General features: G+C 45.3%; 1 protein-coding gene across 1 annotated transcript; it reads left to right on the top strand.

Annotated features, from left to right (window-relative positions):
- The first annotated feature begins 676 nt into the window (after positions 1 to 676).
- LOC149278740 (CDP-diacylglycerol--glycerol-3-phosphate 3-phosphatidyltransferase, mitochondrial-like) lies at positions 677 to 16,493 on the top strand. The gene is made up of 9 exons (XM_089501830.1): positions 677 to 774; positions 10,737 to 10,935; positions 11,126 to 11,203; positions 11,798 to 11,885; positions 12,113 to 12,302; positions 12,676 to 12,854; positions 13,555 to 14,049; positions 14,796 to 14,944; positions 16,374 to 16,493. The coding sequence occupies exons 1-9, from the start codon at positions 677 to 679 to the stop codon at positions 16,491 to 16,493; spliced, it is 1,596 nt and encodes a 531-aa protein (XP_089357956.1).
- The last annotated feature ends 604 nt before the right edge of the window (positions 16,494 to 17,097 follow it).

Here is a 17,097-nt window from a genome sequence, read left to right as displayed (position 1 = left end):
ATCTGCCCCTTCATCCTGACATTGGGGCAAAAACCCCGACAGTTCCTGGGTATGGTGAAAACTGAAACCCACAACATTATTACACCTGATTTTTTGTTTATGGTCGATCTTTTAATCCCCCCCCCCCTTAATTATGATTAAAAAAGGTATCATGATCTGGTTTTATTTTCGAGCTAAAAAAAAAAAGTCCGGTATGATCCATACTAGAAGAGATGAATTTATGTGGTGACCAATGTGTTTAACCCCTTATTATCAGCAGTGATTAATTGCGGACGATTGTAATATGTTAATAAATATTTTGCGGCAGAATCATTTATACAACTTATGCTACTATTTATCTCTGCCGACAGGAAAACTACAGAGACTTTATCTGACTGAAGAGAGTATTATGGGATAAGAAGAAAGGAAAAATGTATAAAAACCTGACAAAAATGCCCCCATACATTTCTATGGCCACATTATTTTTTATAAGCAATGGAATATGAATAATAATAATCAGTTACACTGCATACAATTGCCATTTGTGGTAAACGTATCCAGAAATGGGGTAAATTTGAAGTACTTTTGAGGACCCTGCTATTATCAGATGGAGTTTGGGCTGTCAGTGTCGGTGAGTGTAAATAAAGCTTTCAGTTCAGCAGTGGGCGGGGCAGCTTAAGCTACGCTTCCGGATAAGATGGCGGCGCCCGCTGTTCTGTGGAGGCGGCTCAGAGGTCCCGGACTGGTTGCGTTACTTGCTCGCATGTTTGACCGGAATAAGGACCGCGGGGGCAGGTACAATTACCAGCCATGGTGTTAACGTGTAAACAGTACATGTGTGCAGTACGAGTCCGGTCATGACTAACAGTGAATGTGCATGTGACATTAGCTCGGGATTACGGCGGCTGCAGCCGGTCCCAGTAAAAGTGTGTGCCTGTAGTGTAGGCAGTCACAGTATAAGTGTGTGCCCCCTGAGTGCAGGCCCTACCAGTATAAGTGTGTGCCCCCTGAGTGCAGGCCCTACCAGTATAAGTGTGCCCCCTGAGTGCAGGCCCTACCAGTATAAGTGTGTCCCCTGAGTGCAGGCCCTCCCAGTATGTGTGTGCCCCTTGGGCAGCTGGTCCCGGTATAAGTGTGTGCTCCATGGGCAGCTGGTCTCAGTATAAGTGTGTGACCCATGGGCAGCTGGTCTCAGTATAAGTGTGTGTCCTCAGTGTAGGCCCTCCCAGTGTAAGTGTGTGACCCATGGGCAGCTGGTCCCAGTATAAGCGTGTGCCCTTAGTGCAGCTGGTCCCAGTATAAGTGTGTGTCCTCAGTGCAGGCCGGCCCAGTATAAGCGTGTGCCTGTAGTGTTTTCAGTCCCCATGTAAGCGTGTGCCCGTAATGTAGGCAGTCACAGTGTTAGTGTGTGCCCCTTAGGCAGGCAGCCCCTGCTGTGTTTGCCCCCGGTTAGTGCAGGCAGTGCCCACTATGTCTGTGCCCACTTTGTGTATGCAGCCCCTGGTATAAGAGGAGACGGCTGAACGCATCATCACCACAAACTAAATCCCAGCAGTAAAAGTCTGCGGTGGGGATTCCAGGATCTCGGTAATCGCTTAGTCAGGCTGTTCCAGCTGCTCGTGGTCGGCTTCATCCAGCCGTTACTAAGCCCAATTTTGGTGAATACATTGTTCTGGGTGGTTTTATTTTTTCTCTCTCACATGAAAGTTAATTTTGTTTCCATTATAAACATTTATTCTTTGTTGTCTGCCATTGGGTAAACATTTATTATTTGCTATTTCCATGTACTTTTGTATATATAAATATAAAATATATATTTGCGGATTTACTTTATAATATACGTCCAAGAACTTTAAGCTATCTGATAGGGAGGGTTTTACTCTGGGGGTGTGGTTAGACGCGTGGCTTTAGCAAGACCTTTTATGGATTATAGCTCTTAATGTAAAGTAAATATTCTATTCCATTTTAGGGCTGTGGAACCCTGTCATACCCTCATACCCAGCAAGCATTCTCAGTGCCTGGAAAGAGGGGGCACTGGAGGAGGAAAAGAGGGGGCACTGGAGGAGGAAAAGAGGGGGCACTGGAGGAGGAAAGAGGGGCACTGGAGGAGGAAAGAGGGGGCATCAGAGGAGGAAAGAGGGGGCATTTGGGGAGAAAAGAGGGGGCATTTGGGGAGGAAAGAGGGGGCATTTGGGGAGGAAAGAGGGGCACTGGAGGAGGAAAGAGGGACTGAACCTCCTGACTGTTCCTCCACTTGGGAGCTATACTCTGTAATTTAGCAAGGGAGGGATTGTGTGCGTTAGTCAGTCATGGAAGGTCTGATTTCCTTTTCTGCGCCAAGGCTATTTGCAGAAGAAAGGAATTGTAGGCGTTGTAGAGTTTCAGTGTAATTATAGCTGTTTTACTTGTTATTTGGCAATGCAAAAACTAATTACTTTCCTAAATCCCTGAAATATTATCCTGGGAGTGTTTTTCTGATAATCGGCGCGTACAGTATGCTGTTATTTAAGGCCATTGGTGTGTAGAGGTGGTGTGATTATTCATTAAAGGTGCTGTTCCACTTAAATGTTTCTGAGCTGAGTGCCTTTAAAGGCTACTCAAACTCATCGTTCCTAACGGGACCTCCCTTGTTAATCCGCAGAAAGCGCTCTCATTGATTTCAGTGAGAGTGCTTCCCTGCCACTGATTGACAATCGACGGACCGCGTGGGAGGTAGGGAGCCACAGCAAAAGAAAAAAATACGTATTAAAGTATTCGCAATCTACTTTTTTTTTTTTTTTTTGCATTCTTCTTTGGGGAGACTGTTTGGAATATTACCAATCCCCATGTTTATTAAATGTTATTATTATTATTATTATTAATTACTGAGTATATTTTTTATATCATTGAGAATTAGCCAGATTTAATACATTCAGAAATGCTTACAAAATATTATTTATTATTAATAGTAATAATATTGTGTAAGCATTTCTGAGTGTATTAAAACTGGATAATTATCAGTACCTGGTAAATGCCCCTTTAGAGCAAAGCTTTTGTCCCACTTGGAGTTGGCGTTGGCTTGTTTGTGTTTGGTGGGGTGAGATTGGCGGGCCAGCCGTGGCCGGTTTAGTAACGTTTCCCAGAAGTGAGACATCTGCTGAGTCGGGCTCTCGTGGTCTTGTGATTCTTCACCATCCCTGCTGCCGCCTGTGACTCTCCCTGGCTCCACTACTTCTGGGAAGTGATAGGAAGATGAGAAATATCCTGAGCGGGCCCCCACAGGTTTTTTTTTTTTTTAATCACGCGACTATGAATACGTTGTATTAGAGTTCTAGCGAACCGCACGGGAGGAAAGCGCATACACCTGGTTTCTGGAGTCCGGAGGAAGTGCACGCAACCACCGACGTAGCTGAAAACATGCGCAACCACAATGCTTATCACAGCTGTCTGCCAGGGCCGTGATTATATCGTCTGAGCAAAAACACCAGAACACAACTCTATCCTGACAAAGTGATCTAAAGATTGTTTTCACCCGAAATTCACGGCTATTGCAGAAAATATAGATAAGACGCATTCCTTTGAGGAATTCTGGGAAGAGAACCTTTTTAATCTTCTTTAATCTATTCGAATAGTTTGCAGCTTTGATCCCCAGCATCATACAGCGTTTAGAAACACGATTCCTACTACTGCTGGATGCCCAAGCTTTTTTTTTTTATGATGTAGTAATTTGCTTCATAAATAATTATTAGCGGGAACACTTAATTGTCATGTGACCCAAAATCAGGCATTGGCATGTCGCCAAGTGAGGGGAAAAAATAGTTACAGGCAGACTCCGGCCATCATATTCTCTTGGAAACGCATCCCTCTCAGTTGGGAATGGCACCGGCATACAATGTGTCCTCAGCGTTGCCCTTGTGGCGTAAAAAAAATCACACTCTGATTACTTTTCCCAAATCCGGCGTTTTACAGCTCCTTAAAGAGTTATGATCTCTGAAGTGATGTCACAGGTTTGGCAGAGGGTATTACGGTTTGGGAGAGGGTATTACGGTTTGGGAGAGGGTATTACGGTTTGGGAGAGGGTATTACGGTTTGGGAGAGGGTATTACGGTTTGGGAGAGGGTATTACGGTTTGGGAGAGGGTATTACGGTTTGGGAGAGGGTATTACGGTTTGGGAGAGGGTATTACGCCTTGCGGCCCCTGCTCCCCCGGTGATGGGAACGCGCCGGTGTTTGTACTCCTGGATATTGATGCTGAACGTCAGGAATGTTCTTCTAAGCGGTGAGCTTCTTGTCAGGCTTTATTTAATCTTTATGTGAGATGCTGACCCCCCCCCCCCCTCACATCTGCTGCCGCCGCGATGTCTGCCATTCATGATCTCTGTATTGAATTTTCTCGCTCATCCTGTCCATCTTCGGGACGCATTAAGACTGATGGGGGGGGGGATATTGATGTTCCTGCTATGAAGAATACAGGGTGCATGCGAGATGTAATGATTTCTCCAGTGTTCGGGAATCCTTGGCAGCGCATGCTGCTTTTTTAGCCGCCATCTTTTATTCTGTTGACGGTGGGAGGTTTGGAAAGTGGCCACCAGTGTGCATTGGAGCAGCCAATAAGATATAAGAGCAGGGATTGCATCTCCCGTTGGCTACTTGCTGGAATGGTGGAATGCCTTGCCTCAGGGCAACTCTAAATAGGGGGTTCCTAACCAGCAGAAATTGGGAGGGGGGTTCCAAGCCAGCAGAAATTGGGAGGGGGTTCCAAGCCAGCAGAAATTGGGAGGGGGGGGTCCCTAGCCAGCAGGGATTGGGAGGGGGTCCCTAGCCAGCAGAAATTGGGAGGGGGGGTCCCTAGCCAGCAGGCATTGGGGGGGTGGTCCCTAGCCAGCAGGGATTGGGGGGGTGGTCCCTAGCCAGCAGGGATTGGGAGGGGGTCCCTAGCCAGCAGGCATTGGGAGGGGGTCCCTAGCCAGCAGGGATTGGGGGGGTGGTCCCTAGCCAGCAGGGATTGGGAGTGGGTCCCTAGCCAGCAGGAATTGTGGCCGATCACCTAAAACAGGTTCACGCAGTTTTGTTTCTTGTAACATTTGTCAAATTGTCAATCGCTGTCAAGAGCAAATTGTCAGAAACCAAGCCTGACGTTTATTCCCCGGGGGGCACGAGAGGCGAGAAATGATACTTCCCTTTAAACAAAGCCGCTTTCAGTTTGCTAGAATAGGCTGTTTTAAAAAAAAAATCAACAAAAAAAAAACAAAAAAAACAAAACCCAAAAACGCTGTGTGGTTTTTGAATTCTTGGAATTAACCCATTAGTGAGCCTCTGATTACCACTCTTACCTAATTTCTCTCATCTCTTATTCTAATCAATACCAGGTAACTGAAACGACAGAAAATGGTTTTATTCAACAAACTTTAATGATATTTGGTATTTTTGTTTGTTTGTTTTAGGCAGCAATTAAAGTTAAACGGAATAATACCCCCCCAAAAAAAATTTACATTTTACAATTCTGTACAAAATAATAAACCAATGCAATCCTTTTTATAGATTAAAATAAATTGATGTATGCTGTGGGAGCCGCCGTCTGAACTCCCTGTTCCCGGGATCTGCATTATTATGCCTCCCCACTAAGTTGTATCCCCTCCCTATTAAGTAGCTGATTGTTGTTAATTGGGTTAGGCAGCCATTGTAAGAAATAGGGGGAGAATGAACTCAATGGAGTTTCAATGTGAGCTTCAAGCAGCCAATCAGTGGCAAGAATCGTCGAGACCACACGAGAGGAGGGCATCCGCAATGCTGCAGCTTCTACCTCAGCTAAGATGTTACATTTCCTTTTATATTTTTTTTGTTTTTGTAGCATATTAAATTCTTCTTTACGGGGGCCATAAGCTCCTTATTTTGCCGCTTTTATCACATCTATGACATCTAAATATTTCCAGCCTTCCGTAAACAGTTTGTTTGTTTGTTTCGAGGAGATGCGCGATTGCGTAACTCTGTACGTTCGTTGCTATGATGGCGTTTCCAAACCGTATTCCTCCAGAAATCTTCAAAGTTCCGGATCTTAACGAAAATCCCCCAATCTGATCAGACATTAAGTGGAATTTACCATCAAAACGACATCGTATGGGAAATGTGTTTCTAAATGTAATTACTGTGCTGCGTGCAATGTATCCACGTAGTTCTGTTACTTAAGACACCGCGAAGTCTCTGGCTTTCTACAAACAGAAATAAAAGGCGTCCCCAATTTTAAATAATTTTAAATAATGATTGCTGCCTATTTAACAACAATTTTAATGAGATTCGCAAAAATTCATTCTGAAACTTTATTATTCACCTTAATTCGCAATAGGGTTTTTAGCATGACACAATTATTAGAAATATTTAAATAATAATACTACATTTTTTTTAATCAATAATAATATTAATACTAGTCATTAATAACAATTATATTATATAATATTATTTATTTTATAAACATTATTCATCCTATAAAACAAATACAATTATTATTCATAATAATAATGTTATTCAATAATAAAATTATCATATTTTTTATAAATATTAATATTCATAATGTAAAATAAATACAATTATTATTCATTAATAAAATAATTATATTATATAATTATTTTATAAATATTCATAATAAAATAAATACAAATATTATTAATAGAGGTATTGATTATTATCATGCATTTTAAATGATTAATTATAAGAAATAATAATGCTAATTATAAGAAATAATTATCTAATTATAAAGACTGTCTAATGAGCCGTGTCTCCACAGAGGTAGCGCTGTGTATGTACGGGGGGCATCCCGTGACTTCTGTGGAAAAGCTCTGCTGAACCCAGCCATAAATCTTTTTATTTTTATCAGACAGGAAGTAGAAGTCACATGTCGGTCAGCAGGGAAATAGTCATTTATCATAATCCGAAGAAAACAAAATGTACTTTTTTTGTCAGAGCACCAAATGCCTATATTATATTACAAGGTATTTGGATTCATGCGCATTTTCTTTCCTTTTTTCCCCTGAATGTTTTCATTTAACAGGACAGTTTGTTCCCATTATCTAGAATTAAATGTAGCCTCAAAATCTTAACAGATTCCAGGTACATTAGTCATTTACGTCTTCTTTTCTGTGGAACGGCTTGTACCTTCTTAATGTTGTAGGGGTGTCATGTGATCTCGTTTAACCTGTTGGCTAAACACGACTTTTTGGTAAATCGCAATTACCTAGGTAATTGTATAGTTCAAAGATTTACGTTTTTTCTTTAATGTAATTAAGTAGTGTTTATACTAAACCTCGATGGACTTCACGCAATTGTGGACATTTATGCAAACGATAAACTTGAAAACAAAGTTGATCTATGCATTGCAAATAGTTTTTCAAGCGTAACGTATAGATCAAAACACACTTAATGGTCATTTTGGGTGGTAGGAATAACATATATACGGTATATATTTATTATATATATATTTTACAGCAGTAGTCTATCTCTCACTATATTTCTTTTCCTTCTTTCCACGCCAGGACCCATAAATTGAACGGCATAAACAGCAATAATGCCATTTAACATCCCCATAACCCCCCCCCCCGAGAAATTGACCCTCCTAATTGTCTATGCCCTATGAATACCCCTGTAATTTGTTTAACCAGTTACTGCCCTGTGGAAACTCGTTGTGTCACACGAGGTGAATGTCCTAACTCTTGATCCGGGGCTCCTTTGCACCATACAGTTTAAAGGTCCTACCCAAAGCTCTCCTTGAACTCTGTTACATCATGCGCAATAAATGCCCTGCTGTAAACCGTGTCTGTTATAAAACCGGATCATGGTGCGGTGTAGCTCTATCGATATTGCTTTATTGGCTCGAGTGAAGATAAGGTCTATAGTCATAGGTCGTATATTTTTTTTTATTGGGCCACCACGGAAGCAATAAGGAACGTTTTCCAGGAAGATGTCCTCTGTTTCTGGGAACTTGGGTCTTCGTTGTGATCTGTAACAATTTCTCTGTGTCCTTCACTGTTCTCAAACCAATACCATATGTGTGTTAAAGGGTGAGAGTCCGGGGATTTTAGTAGCTCCATGGAGAGATGCACAAAGTGGGGCGATCAGCTGACACCCAACAAATGCCATTTAAAAGCCCCCATCTGAGGCGCGTAAGTATTAGGGTTCTGTCTCACTATATGGCCATATATCGCTTAGCCCCCCATTACATCAAAGTACCCCAATTTTTGGTGAGTCCCATCTAATTTTTCACGGCTATGTTGCTGACCGGGAGCGGAATCGGTGGGACCGCGCTGCCTTCTAACGCACCGAGAACTCTCAGGACACCATTAATGAGGCACCTGTGCAGTAGATGAACCCTAAGGTTTGGTCAGAACCTGCAAGTATGCACAGAAAATACAGAGAAAGGGGGATCACACCCTAAAAAAGCATATATGTTGTGCCCCCGACGGCCCGTCGTGTCCTCGGTGGGGCCGGCGCTTTAAAGAGGCAGTGGTTTATTTTGTAATCTGTGGGCCAGCAGTTCCTGATTGTCGTGACTCAGACCCTCGTTTCTTTGCCACGGCATTAACAAACAGACGGCTTCTGGGAATCTTGGCTTTGTTCTAAGGAACCGTTGGGGTTGCTTTGCTGTCGTGAATCAGACTTTTGAAATGAACTTCCAGAAATCGTGCGAATGATTCTTATACGGACGCCCCTCGCCCCCCAACCCCCCAGCACGAGGATCCCGTACCATGTGTAGCATAGCAGCCGTATCTTTATCAGTTTGTTTTATTGTAATCATTTACAGAGAAAGGAAGGGCTCTCTGCTAAATGACGGAAGCTTTCACCTGCGATCTGGTAACATTATTCGAGGAAAGACTACTCAAATTCCGGGTCTGGCCACGTAACTTGGTGGCCAACACATACTTTTGCTTCATTTTAGAGTAAAGCTGTCAGTTTGGCCTGAAAACCTGCCCGAGGTCACGGCCCTTTAACTTTTTCCCAAGTAATTGAAGGCAAGACCATAGTAACGTCTTAACCTTTTACTAGCCGGAACCTTTGTGATAGAGGTCCGCTGGAGTAAACCTTGTGGTCGCTCAGTCTCGGATGTGTGCCCGCATGCCCGTCTTACTCTACGCATACTCAGTCCCCATACTGTTAGTGTGAGTATGTGAACGTTGACCAGTCGCTCGGCCTGGGATTTTCATTTAATGTTGGGTTCTAATGAGATCAAAAAATCCTGGAAGAGATAAAGCCGGTTTGGTGGTGATCCACGAGGCTTGAAAGCCGCCAGTTTGCGCCTCGGGCCGCCGATACGTAGCTCTCCGCCTGTTCCTGAACTACATCTCCCATGTTCCCCGGCCCGTATTTATTCTGCTGATTGTGTGACGCCTGAGGATCGTATCAGGACTTATATAGACTTCTGAATCAGGCGAGACGCTGCCTGTAGGTTGTCTATCTCCATAATCTATCTGTTATGTCTGTCCTTGGTACAGGGTACCTCTGCGATGTGCCAACCAGGACCAAGATCTATCATAACGTTGCAGCAAACAGGCGGTATAGATAACAATTAGCCAACTCTGCTGATCTCGTCTTTTCCGATAACGACTGATATTAAAAGTTGGGGGGGGGGGGGGATTCTTCCTCTCGCTCTGTTGTGCCGGTTCCTCAATTCTGTTTCTGTGAATCTGGTCGCATATCTGTCACTTCGCTGGGTGCTAGAAACTTCGGTACTTCCCAAGACATTCTACCCGATTCCTCTCCCTGGGGACTTCACTTGGAATCTCCCGTGCCCTTTTTTTTTTTTGTTTATGGTTATTTTGGAGAAATGTCCTAAGACCCCACCATAAGATTCAAGACGTCACCTCTGGCTCCTGTCCTTTTCCCCTCCGGCTTTACTGTAAACCGGACTGGCCCGTAACGCGCGCGCTCATCGTATAAAAGGACTGTTATATTGTTATACTGACCGCCTTAAAGTATTTTATCTCCGAGAGGAGGCTTCTTGTCGAGACGAGAGATCAGTCAATCGTACGGCAGGAATGTTCTATTCTTATGTTCCTGAGACTAAGCGGAAGGGGCAGCGAACTGTCCATGATTCCTAATCACACGTTGCCGGAGGGTTCTCATATGACTGCGGTCAGGCGGGGCAGAGAGTTGCCCAACGTTATCATGTGAGCCCGACGAGTTCACCTAAAAGTCTTTTTACAAATCCGAGGCACCCTACTGGCGAGGAACGAGAGGTTTAGATGGTCTCGTCGGGTTTGCCTGGACTTCAGCTACAGATTAAAGTCCCAACAGTCTATGGTACTTATTACCAGGAACGCCGCAGAATACAGAAAATGCAAAAAGGAAGAAAAAAAGTATTATTCCTTTTTTTTTTTTTTAAAGAAAAACCAATGACTTATTCAACGTTCCATACCTTTATAAAGAAATGCGATATTTAAAAATGTGTTGCTTCCTATCACACCCTGTTGGCTCTTCCACCCACCATTCCGTGATGGCTACTAGTTTAAGGGGATGACCAATGGTTTGTGTGCAGATAAATACGTTCCCCCACATAAGCCCACGCTGTTCTTTCTAGAAGTTCTTTCCCCCTTTGAAGAAAACTGAGAGCTTATGTTAATATTTTCCCTGAAACATGTAAAAAAAGAGGTTTCAGTTGTAATTGAAAGAAAAACTGCTATTAGCAGAAGTGACAAAGTGTGTAGTCTTTTTGGAAGTGCCTACGATGACTTCCCCTTAAACCCAAGATTAGACCTTTGACTAAAGTTGGACTCTTTTTTTTCCTCCACTAGGACGCCGCTGTTCCTCTTGGCTCCACTTGTGGCTCCGACGGTCCCGCAGGTTACTCCCCAGCGCCCTCCTCTTGGTTGCGTTTGCCCCCGAGGAGCTCATCGATTTCAATGGATTGGAAACCTTGTCCCGGAGTTTGGTATCTCCAGCTCAGACGTGAAGATTCTGTCTACCCCTTCGGAATTCTACCAGACCATGAAGGTGAGGACGGGTGGAGAAAAACACCGGCTCATTCTAGGTCAAGCTTGCGCAGGTTTGGGCGATGGATAACCGGTGGGAACCAATTATGTAGAATGGGTTACTACAGCTTATCCGTTCTTTGGGTAGACCACATAATGTGCGTTTTATATTACCCCTTAGTGATTCTTGCTTCCTCTCCTTCTTCCCTCAGACACAGATTAAAGCAGCCAAGAAACGTATCGTAATGGCTTCCCTGTACCTGGGAACGGGCTCCCTGGAGCAGGAACTGGTGAGGAGCGCTCTTGACACATACTCCATGCAGCATGACTGGAGAACTAGATTATTTAAATAGATTGGACCTGTAACCGGGAAGTCTTTAAAGGAACGTTAAGTGAGGACAGTTGAGGTTAAGAACAAGCCAAACAATCTAGGTTCCAGAGCTTTAAAGGGCTTGGTCGTAAACCCCGGGGTTATCGGATCAAGACAACTGTCCTGTGGAATAGTTATAAGTCAACCAGCGTAATCCCTTGAGATGTTATATATATATATATATATATATATATATATATATATCTCTCTCTCTCTTGTTGGGACACCTCATGTGAGGTATGTACATGAGTCTGACAGGGAGGTCCTCTTCCTGAAGAATAAAGCGAGGCCTGGGTTAGTCTCTGCGTCCTCCGGAGTGACGTAAGAACGCGCCATTCCGACCAAGAACTCTTTCCTGATCACATTGACTGAGGAAGGCTCCGGTGACTCACGGTCCCTGTTTTTGGACTTAAACCCTGTCTTACGGGCATATAGCTTTGTTTCCCTGTGCGTAATAAAGCGAAGCATTGACCCATCCCTGCTAACCTCTGTCCACATCTGTTTTCCTTCCCAGGTGGACGCCATAGAGGAAACGCTTCGTAGCCCGGAAAGCTCGGATCTGCGGGTCTCCATCCTGCTGGATTTTACCAGAGGATCCCGGGGTCAGTGGCGGACCCTGGAACAGGTTGCGACACCTCCCTCTGATGTGATAACAGGGAGCCGGGAAGTAAGATGGTAATCACTGAAACACTCTCTCATCACATAAGAGGATGGTGACACGCAGCCTGTTAATGTTTTCCTAGTTGGCACGATTTAAATATCTATTTTTTTTGGGGAAAAACATCAAAACCAATAACAATAATTTGTTTACTTCCTCTCACCCCCCCAGGCAGGAAAAACTCTCGAACTATGTTGCTCCCTCTACTGCGCAGGTTCCCGGACCAAGTGCGCGTCTCGCTCTTCCACACTCCGAACCTCCGCGGACTCTTGCGTCTGCTGACCCCGGAGCGGTTTAACGAGACCATAGGTCTGCAGCACATGAAGGTTTACCTGTTTGATGACAACGTCATCCTCAGCGGGTGAGTGGAGCTATATCCTTACATCAGTGCATACCTAATGCGGCCGTGCCACGTAAACCCAGATAAGGCCATGTCTGCTCAATCCTGCTATACAAAACCTGCTCCTTCTCGCGCTCTATGCACGGCATAAACTGGGATAAAAAAACAGGTAGGTTGAGGACATACACGAAGTCAAAAGTAAAGCCCACATAGGCAACAGGTCCCCCACTTTAACGGCAAGAATATACCTTTTCCCTAGTTATTGTATCTTTACTCGTCTCGTAGGGGTTCTTGTCTTTATTAAACATTCTACTTTGCAAGTTCTCTTTGCATTTTCATCTGGAAACCTTAAAATACATAATATTTTGATGCATGTTTTATCTTTTTTTTCCAGAGCCAATCTCAGCGATTCCTATTTCGCCAATCGTCAGGACCGCTACGTTATGCTTCAGGGCTGCCCCGACGTAGCCGATTTCTTCGGCGAGCTGGTGTCCGCGGTGGGGGACGTGTCCCTGCAGCTGCGGCCGGATGACTCGGTCGGGACAGAAGAAGGCATGGAGCACCCGTACCGAGGTGAGGGACCTCGCCCTGCGTTTGCCCGCGGAGACGGCTCGGGGGTTTCGTTTCCTGTTATTAATAATAAGTACTTTCTCTAAAACTAGACTGACGGATCTCACGCCGCCAGAAAAGGGTGAGTTTCAATGTCACGGACGGGGATGATGTGATTTACCTGACATCGCATGTGAAGCACACAACCCCTAACAGGAACTTAACCCACAAAAAAGGCTGACACCTTAACCACAACAACACCCTTCGTCAGGGTGACAAGAATCGCCCCGTACTCTGCAGAAGGGCGCCGGCAGCTAGTTTCTTGAGAAATTAAGTAGAAAAGCTTTGCATAAGCGAGCATGCAGATAAGCCGCCGGGGTTGTTGTTGCTGCACAATGTTTATGCGGAGTTATTATTATCTTGATGTTATTCTGTATTGTTTCTCGGGGTTTGTAAAGTCAGCCCCTAGGCGCCGTCAGCAGCACAGGGTTTTTATCAGTTACGGTAGCTGGTTTAGCACAGGTGGTGCACACGTGACTGTACTAGCACAGAATCTTGAGATAGCCCTGCTTGGACACAGGTGAAGCAGTCAAGACACTTTGCTTTGATGGCATAATGTTACAGGTTTTCATAAATGTTCTGGGGGGGGATACAGGCGGGACAGTCGCCAATCTTTATTTTTTTGAAGGTGTAAAGGCCGTTGTGACCGGTGCTTCTTTTACAGGCAATAAAGCCAAGTACTCTGACGCCGCCAATCAACGTGTTATGGGGGTGATAGAGAGGGCTCAGCGCAGGCAGTGCGAAAAGAACAGCACCAGGTTCCGGAGCGAGACGCCCGCCTCGAACGCTCACGCTCCAGACACCTGGGTCTACCCGCTGGTGCAGATGAAACCTTTCGGCATTCAGATAGACGAGCTGGTCACCGAGACGTTGCTAACGGAGGCCGAGAGGGGGGATCGACTCTTCCTGACCACGGGCTACTTCAACCTAACGCAAGGCTACATGGACCTGGTCCTGGGCACCCGGGCCGATTACAGCATCCTGCTGGCAGCCCCTGAGGTCAACGGCTTCTTCGGGGCCCGAGGCGTCGCTGGGGCCATTCCGGCCGCCTACGTCCACATAGAACGCCAGTTTTATAATGAACTCTGTAGACAAGGACAGCAACGCAGAGTCAAACTACTAGAGTATTTCAGAGGGCTCTGGACTTTCCACGCTAAAGGTAAGGTCTTCTGCCGTCGCCTCCCCGGGACGTCTCTCATCTAGTGATCTGTCGGTGGGCCAGAAGCACTCTATTAGAACAACACTCCTCCATGTAGTCCTACTTACACTAGACCTGGTAGATATGGCCCATCACGTAGCCGACACTTGCCGGGGTTAACTCCTTGAGGTGTTTGTAGCTCACCCCTCGTCATGGGTTATCTGGTAGTTGGTGAACTGCTTTGATCCTGCTTCAGGGACGCATAAGGGGTTAATGACCTGGCTTGAGTCCACCAGAGAGAGGAGTGAATGCCAAGCACGCAGAAACACGCGTGGATTAAAAGAGATCCCCGTCCATGCAGGCTCTGGGAAGCCAAACCACAAGCTCATGACTAACATGTCCCGTCTCCGGCACTCAGGAGTCGAGTCACGGCCCGCTTGGCTCGGCTCCTCCAACCGCCGTGCCCCCCCGCGGGTGCCAGTCCTGTGCAATCAATGCCAGAGAAGACATTTTTATTTATGTCCTTTCCTTTCTTGGACTGATCCAAGAGAAGCTCCTGGATGTGAAACGCGCCGGGTGCGATCCAGCCGCCTGTAAATCATCCATTAATAAATCTTACCAGAGGCTATATCTTTAACGCTCGTACATTCTAATCAGACACGCGGAAGCAACGCGTGTTAACGGCACGTAAAACATTTGGATGCAAGGTGCTTAACTGCGGTTGGAGTCTTGTGTTTTATTATTATCTGCCCCTCCCCCCCCGGCAGGTCTGTGGCTGTACCCGGCAGGGGCCGCTCTGCCGTGCCTCACTCTGATTGGATCCCCAAACTTCGGCTACCGATCCGTTCACCGAGACCTGGAAGCTCAGATTGCTCTCGTGACGGAAAACCAAGAGCTTCAGCAGCAGCTGCATCAGGTGCCGTTATATATTTATTCTTTGCCCCGGGAGCGGGCGGCGTGACGCACGATCTCGCTTCTCCTTTCTATTTTCAGTGTCTGTGGGTTTGTGTCGTCCCCCCCGAAGTTTTTTAGCTAGAATCCCCTGTGGCGACTGCCAGGCGAGAGCTCACTCCGTGACGGAGTATTTACTCAGAGGAGCTTGGGAACCCGGCGACGGAGACTGCAGGGAATTTAATGCCGGTATTACGTGGTCTGTTCTTTGGGGGGGGGGGGGGGGAGCCATGATGGCAACAGTTTACTTTTTTTATTTTTCCAGTTAATTAACAAGATCCGTCTGCCTCCTGGCTGAGCATCCTGGGAGTTTCAGTTAATCTCCTACATGTGTCTGTGTGTGCCATATCTAGCATTACAAGGCATAGAGATGGCATGTGTGTAATCGGACCCCCCGTCGGCTTCCTCCGGTGCCGTGTGAGGGTCCGGATTCCTGACAGGGCAGGAAACGTAAAAGAGGCGAGAGAGTCAGCGGCTCGTGTAACACGAGAATCCGGCTATTTGCATAGATAGAGATTTAGTGCCAGTGACGGCACATTTACCGATCTGTCACCCCCCCCCCCGGCCCCCCCCAGTACCCATACCAGTTTACTGGAAACCAGGAAATCCTACAGTGACCCTTTCAGCGCCATTTATCCCAGTAACCGCCTCCTGTTTCCTGCGCTTCCAGCCGGCTAGGAGTGATAGGAGTGGTCTCTGTAGCAAAGCTTCGGGCATAGCTTCTGGCTAGCGACGTGTTTTAGGGGGTGCTGTCGGTAAATGCCCCCCCATGCCGCGGCTCTTCCCTGCAGCTCTTCTGGCTGGTAACAGGTTGCAAAACCAGATGTACCAGGGAGAGCGAAGTTGTGTTATCAGAAAGCAATCCTTACGGGAACGCAGACAGGTAAACGGCTTTTCCTTCCTCATTCAGCTGGATACCGAGAAAAGCAAAGCGTTTCCTGGTTAGGATACGGGCCTTTACACCTGGAGTAACACCCCCACCGACCCCACAAATCCATATAAATGATAGATTATATATAAATAAATATATACAATCTATATAAATAAATATATACAATCTATATAAATAAATATATACAATCTATATCTATATATATATATATATATATATAGATAGATATAGATTGTATATATTTATATAGATTATATAAATGATATATTATTTATATAAATATATACAGATTGTGTGTGTGTATGTATGTATGTATGTATATGTGTGTGTGTGTGTATATATATATATATATATATATATATATATATATAATCTATATAAATAAATATATACAATCTATATAAATGATATAATATTTATATCAATATATACAATCTATATAAATTATATATAAATATATACAATCTGTATAAATGTAAACACGTCTCTTCTTCTCTTAAAGGAACAGCAAAATCTGTACAGCCGCTCCGGCGAAGTGACGCCCGGCACCTTCCGGCATCCGAGCCGCCACGTCAAGCTCTGGGTGAAGCTCGTGACCCCGCTGATCAAAAATTTCTTCTGATCTGCAGCACGACGTCCGCGGTACGCTGGGGGGTCCGGGCTTCCGATACAAAAAGGGACACGTTTCTATTTCTTTTATCACGCATTGTAGGCGTATCATTATTATTTATTAATCTATATAGTGCCGACGTATTCTGCAGCGCTGTACAAATGAAATCTCATTGCCGCTACACACCCATAGTATAACATGTACCCCTGTGCTCTTACCCCTTGTTACTCTCAGAGTGTTACCCATAAGGTGACAAAAGGATATTGATTCATGCCCCCCCCCTTCTCCTGTTCATATCAGAAGTGGTTAAACACACGGGTTACGGCTGAGTCTTTGTTTGGAATGTATACAGCAGGGTTATTTTTATAAAAGTGGGCGCGCTGTTTTGCCCCGACGCGCCCAGTCGGAGAGGGACCCGGTCTGTGCCAGGCGTCGTGATGCTCCCTAGCTGCGGATCTGTGTTATGACATCATAGCTGAGAACAGTTTCGCAATCCGGTGGCCAGGAAAGGAACCCGCGATTCTCATCTCGGTGACATGTCAGGGTTGTTTTTTTTTGTTATTTTTTGTGTGTTTCTGGACGGATTGACTCATTTGCCTGCCGCCGCCGCGTAGAT

This window comes from Sceloporus occidentalis, unplaced genomic scaffold, assembly GCF_023333645.1.
Source record: "Sceloporus occidentalis isolate IW3139 unplaced genomic scaffold, rSceOcc1.0.p SCAF_182, whole genome shotgun sequence".
Lineage (NCBI taxonomy): Eukaryota > Metazoa > Chordata > Lepidosauria > Squamata > Phrynosomatidae > Sceloporus > Sceloporus occidentalis.
The sequence above is the reverse complement of the archived record's forward strand: the minus strand, read 5'-3'. Positions and strand labels throughout refer to the sequence as shown.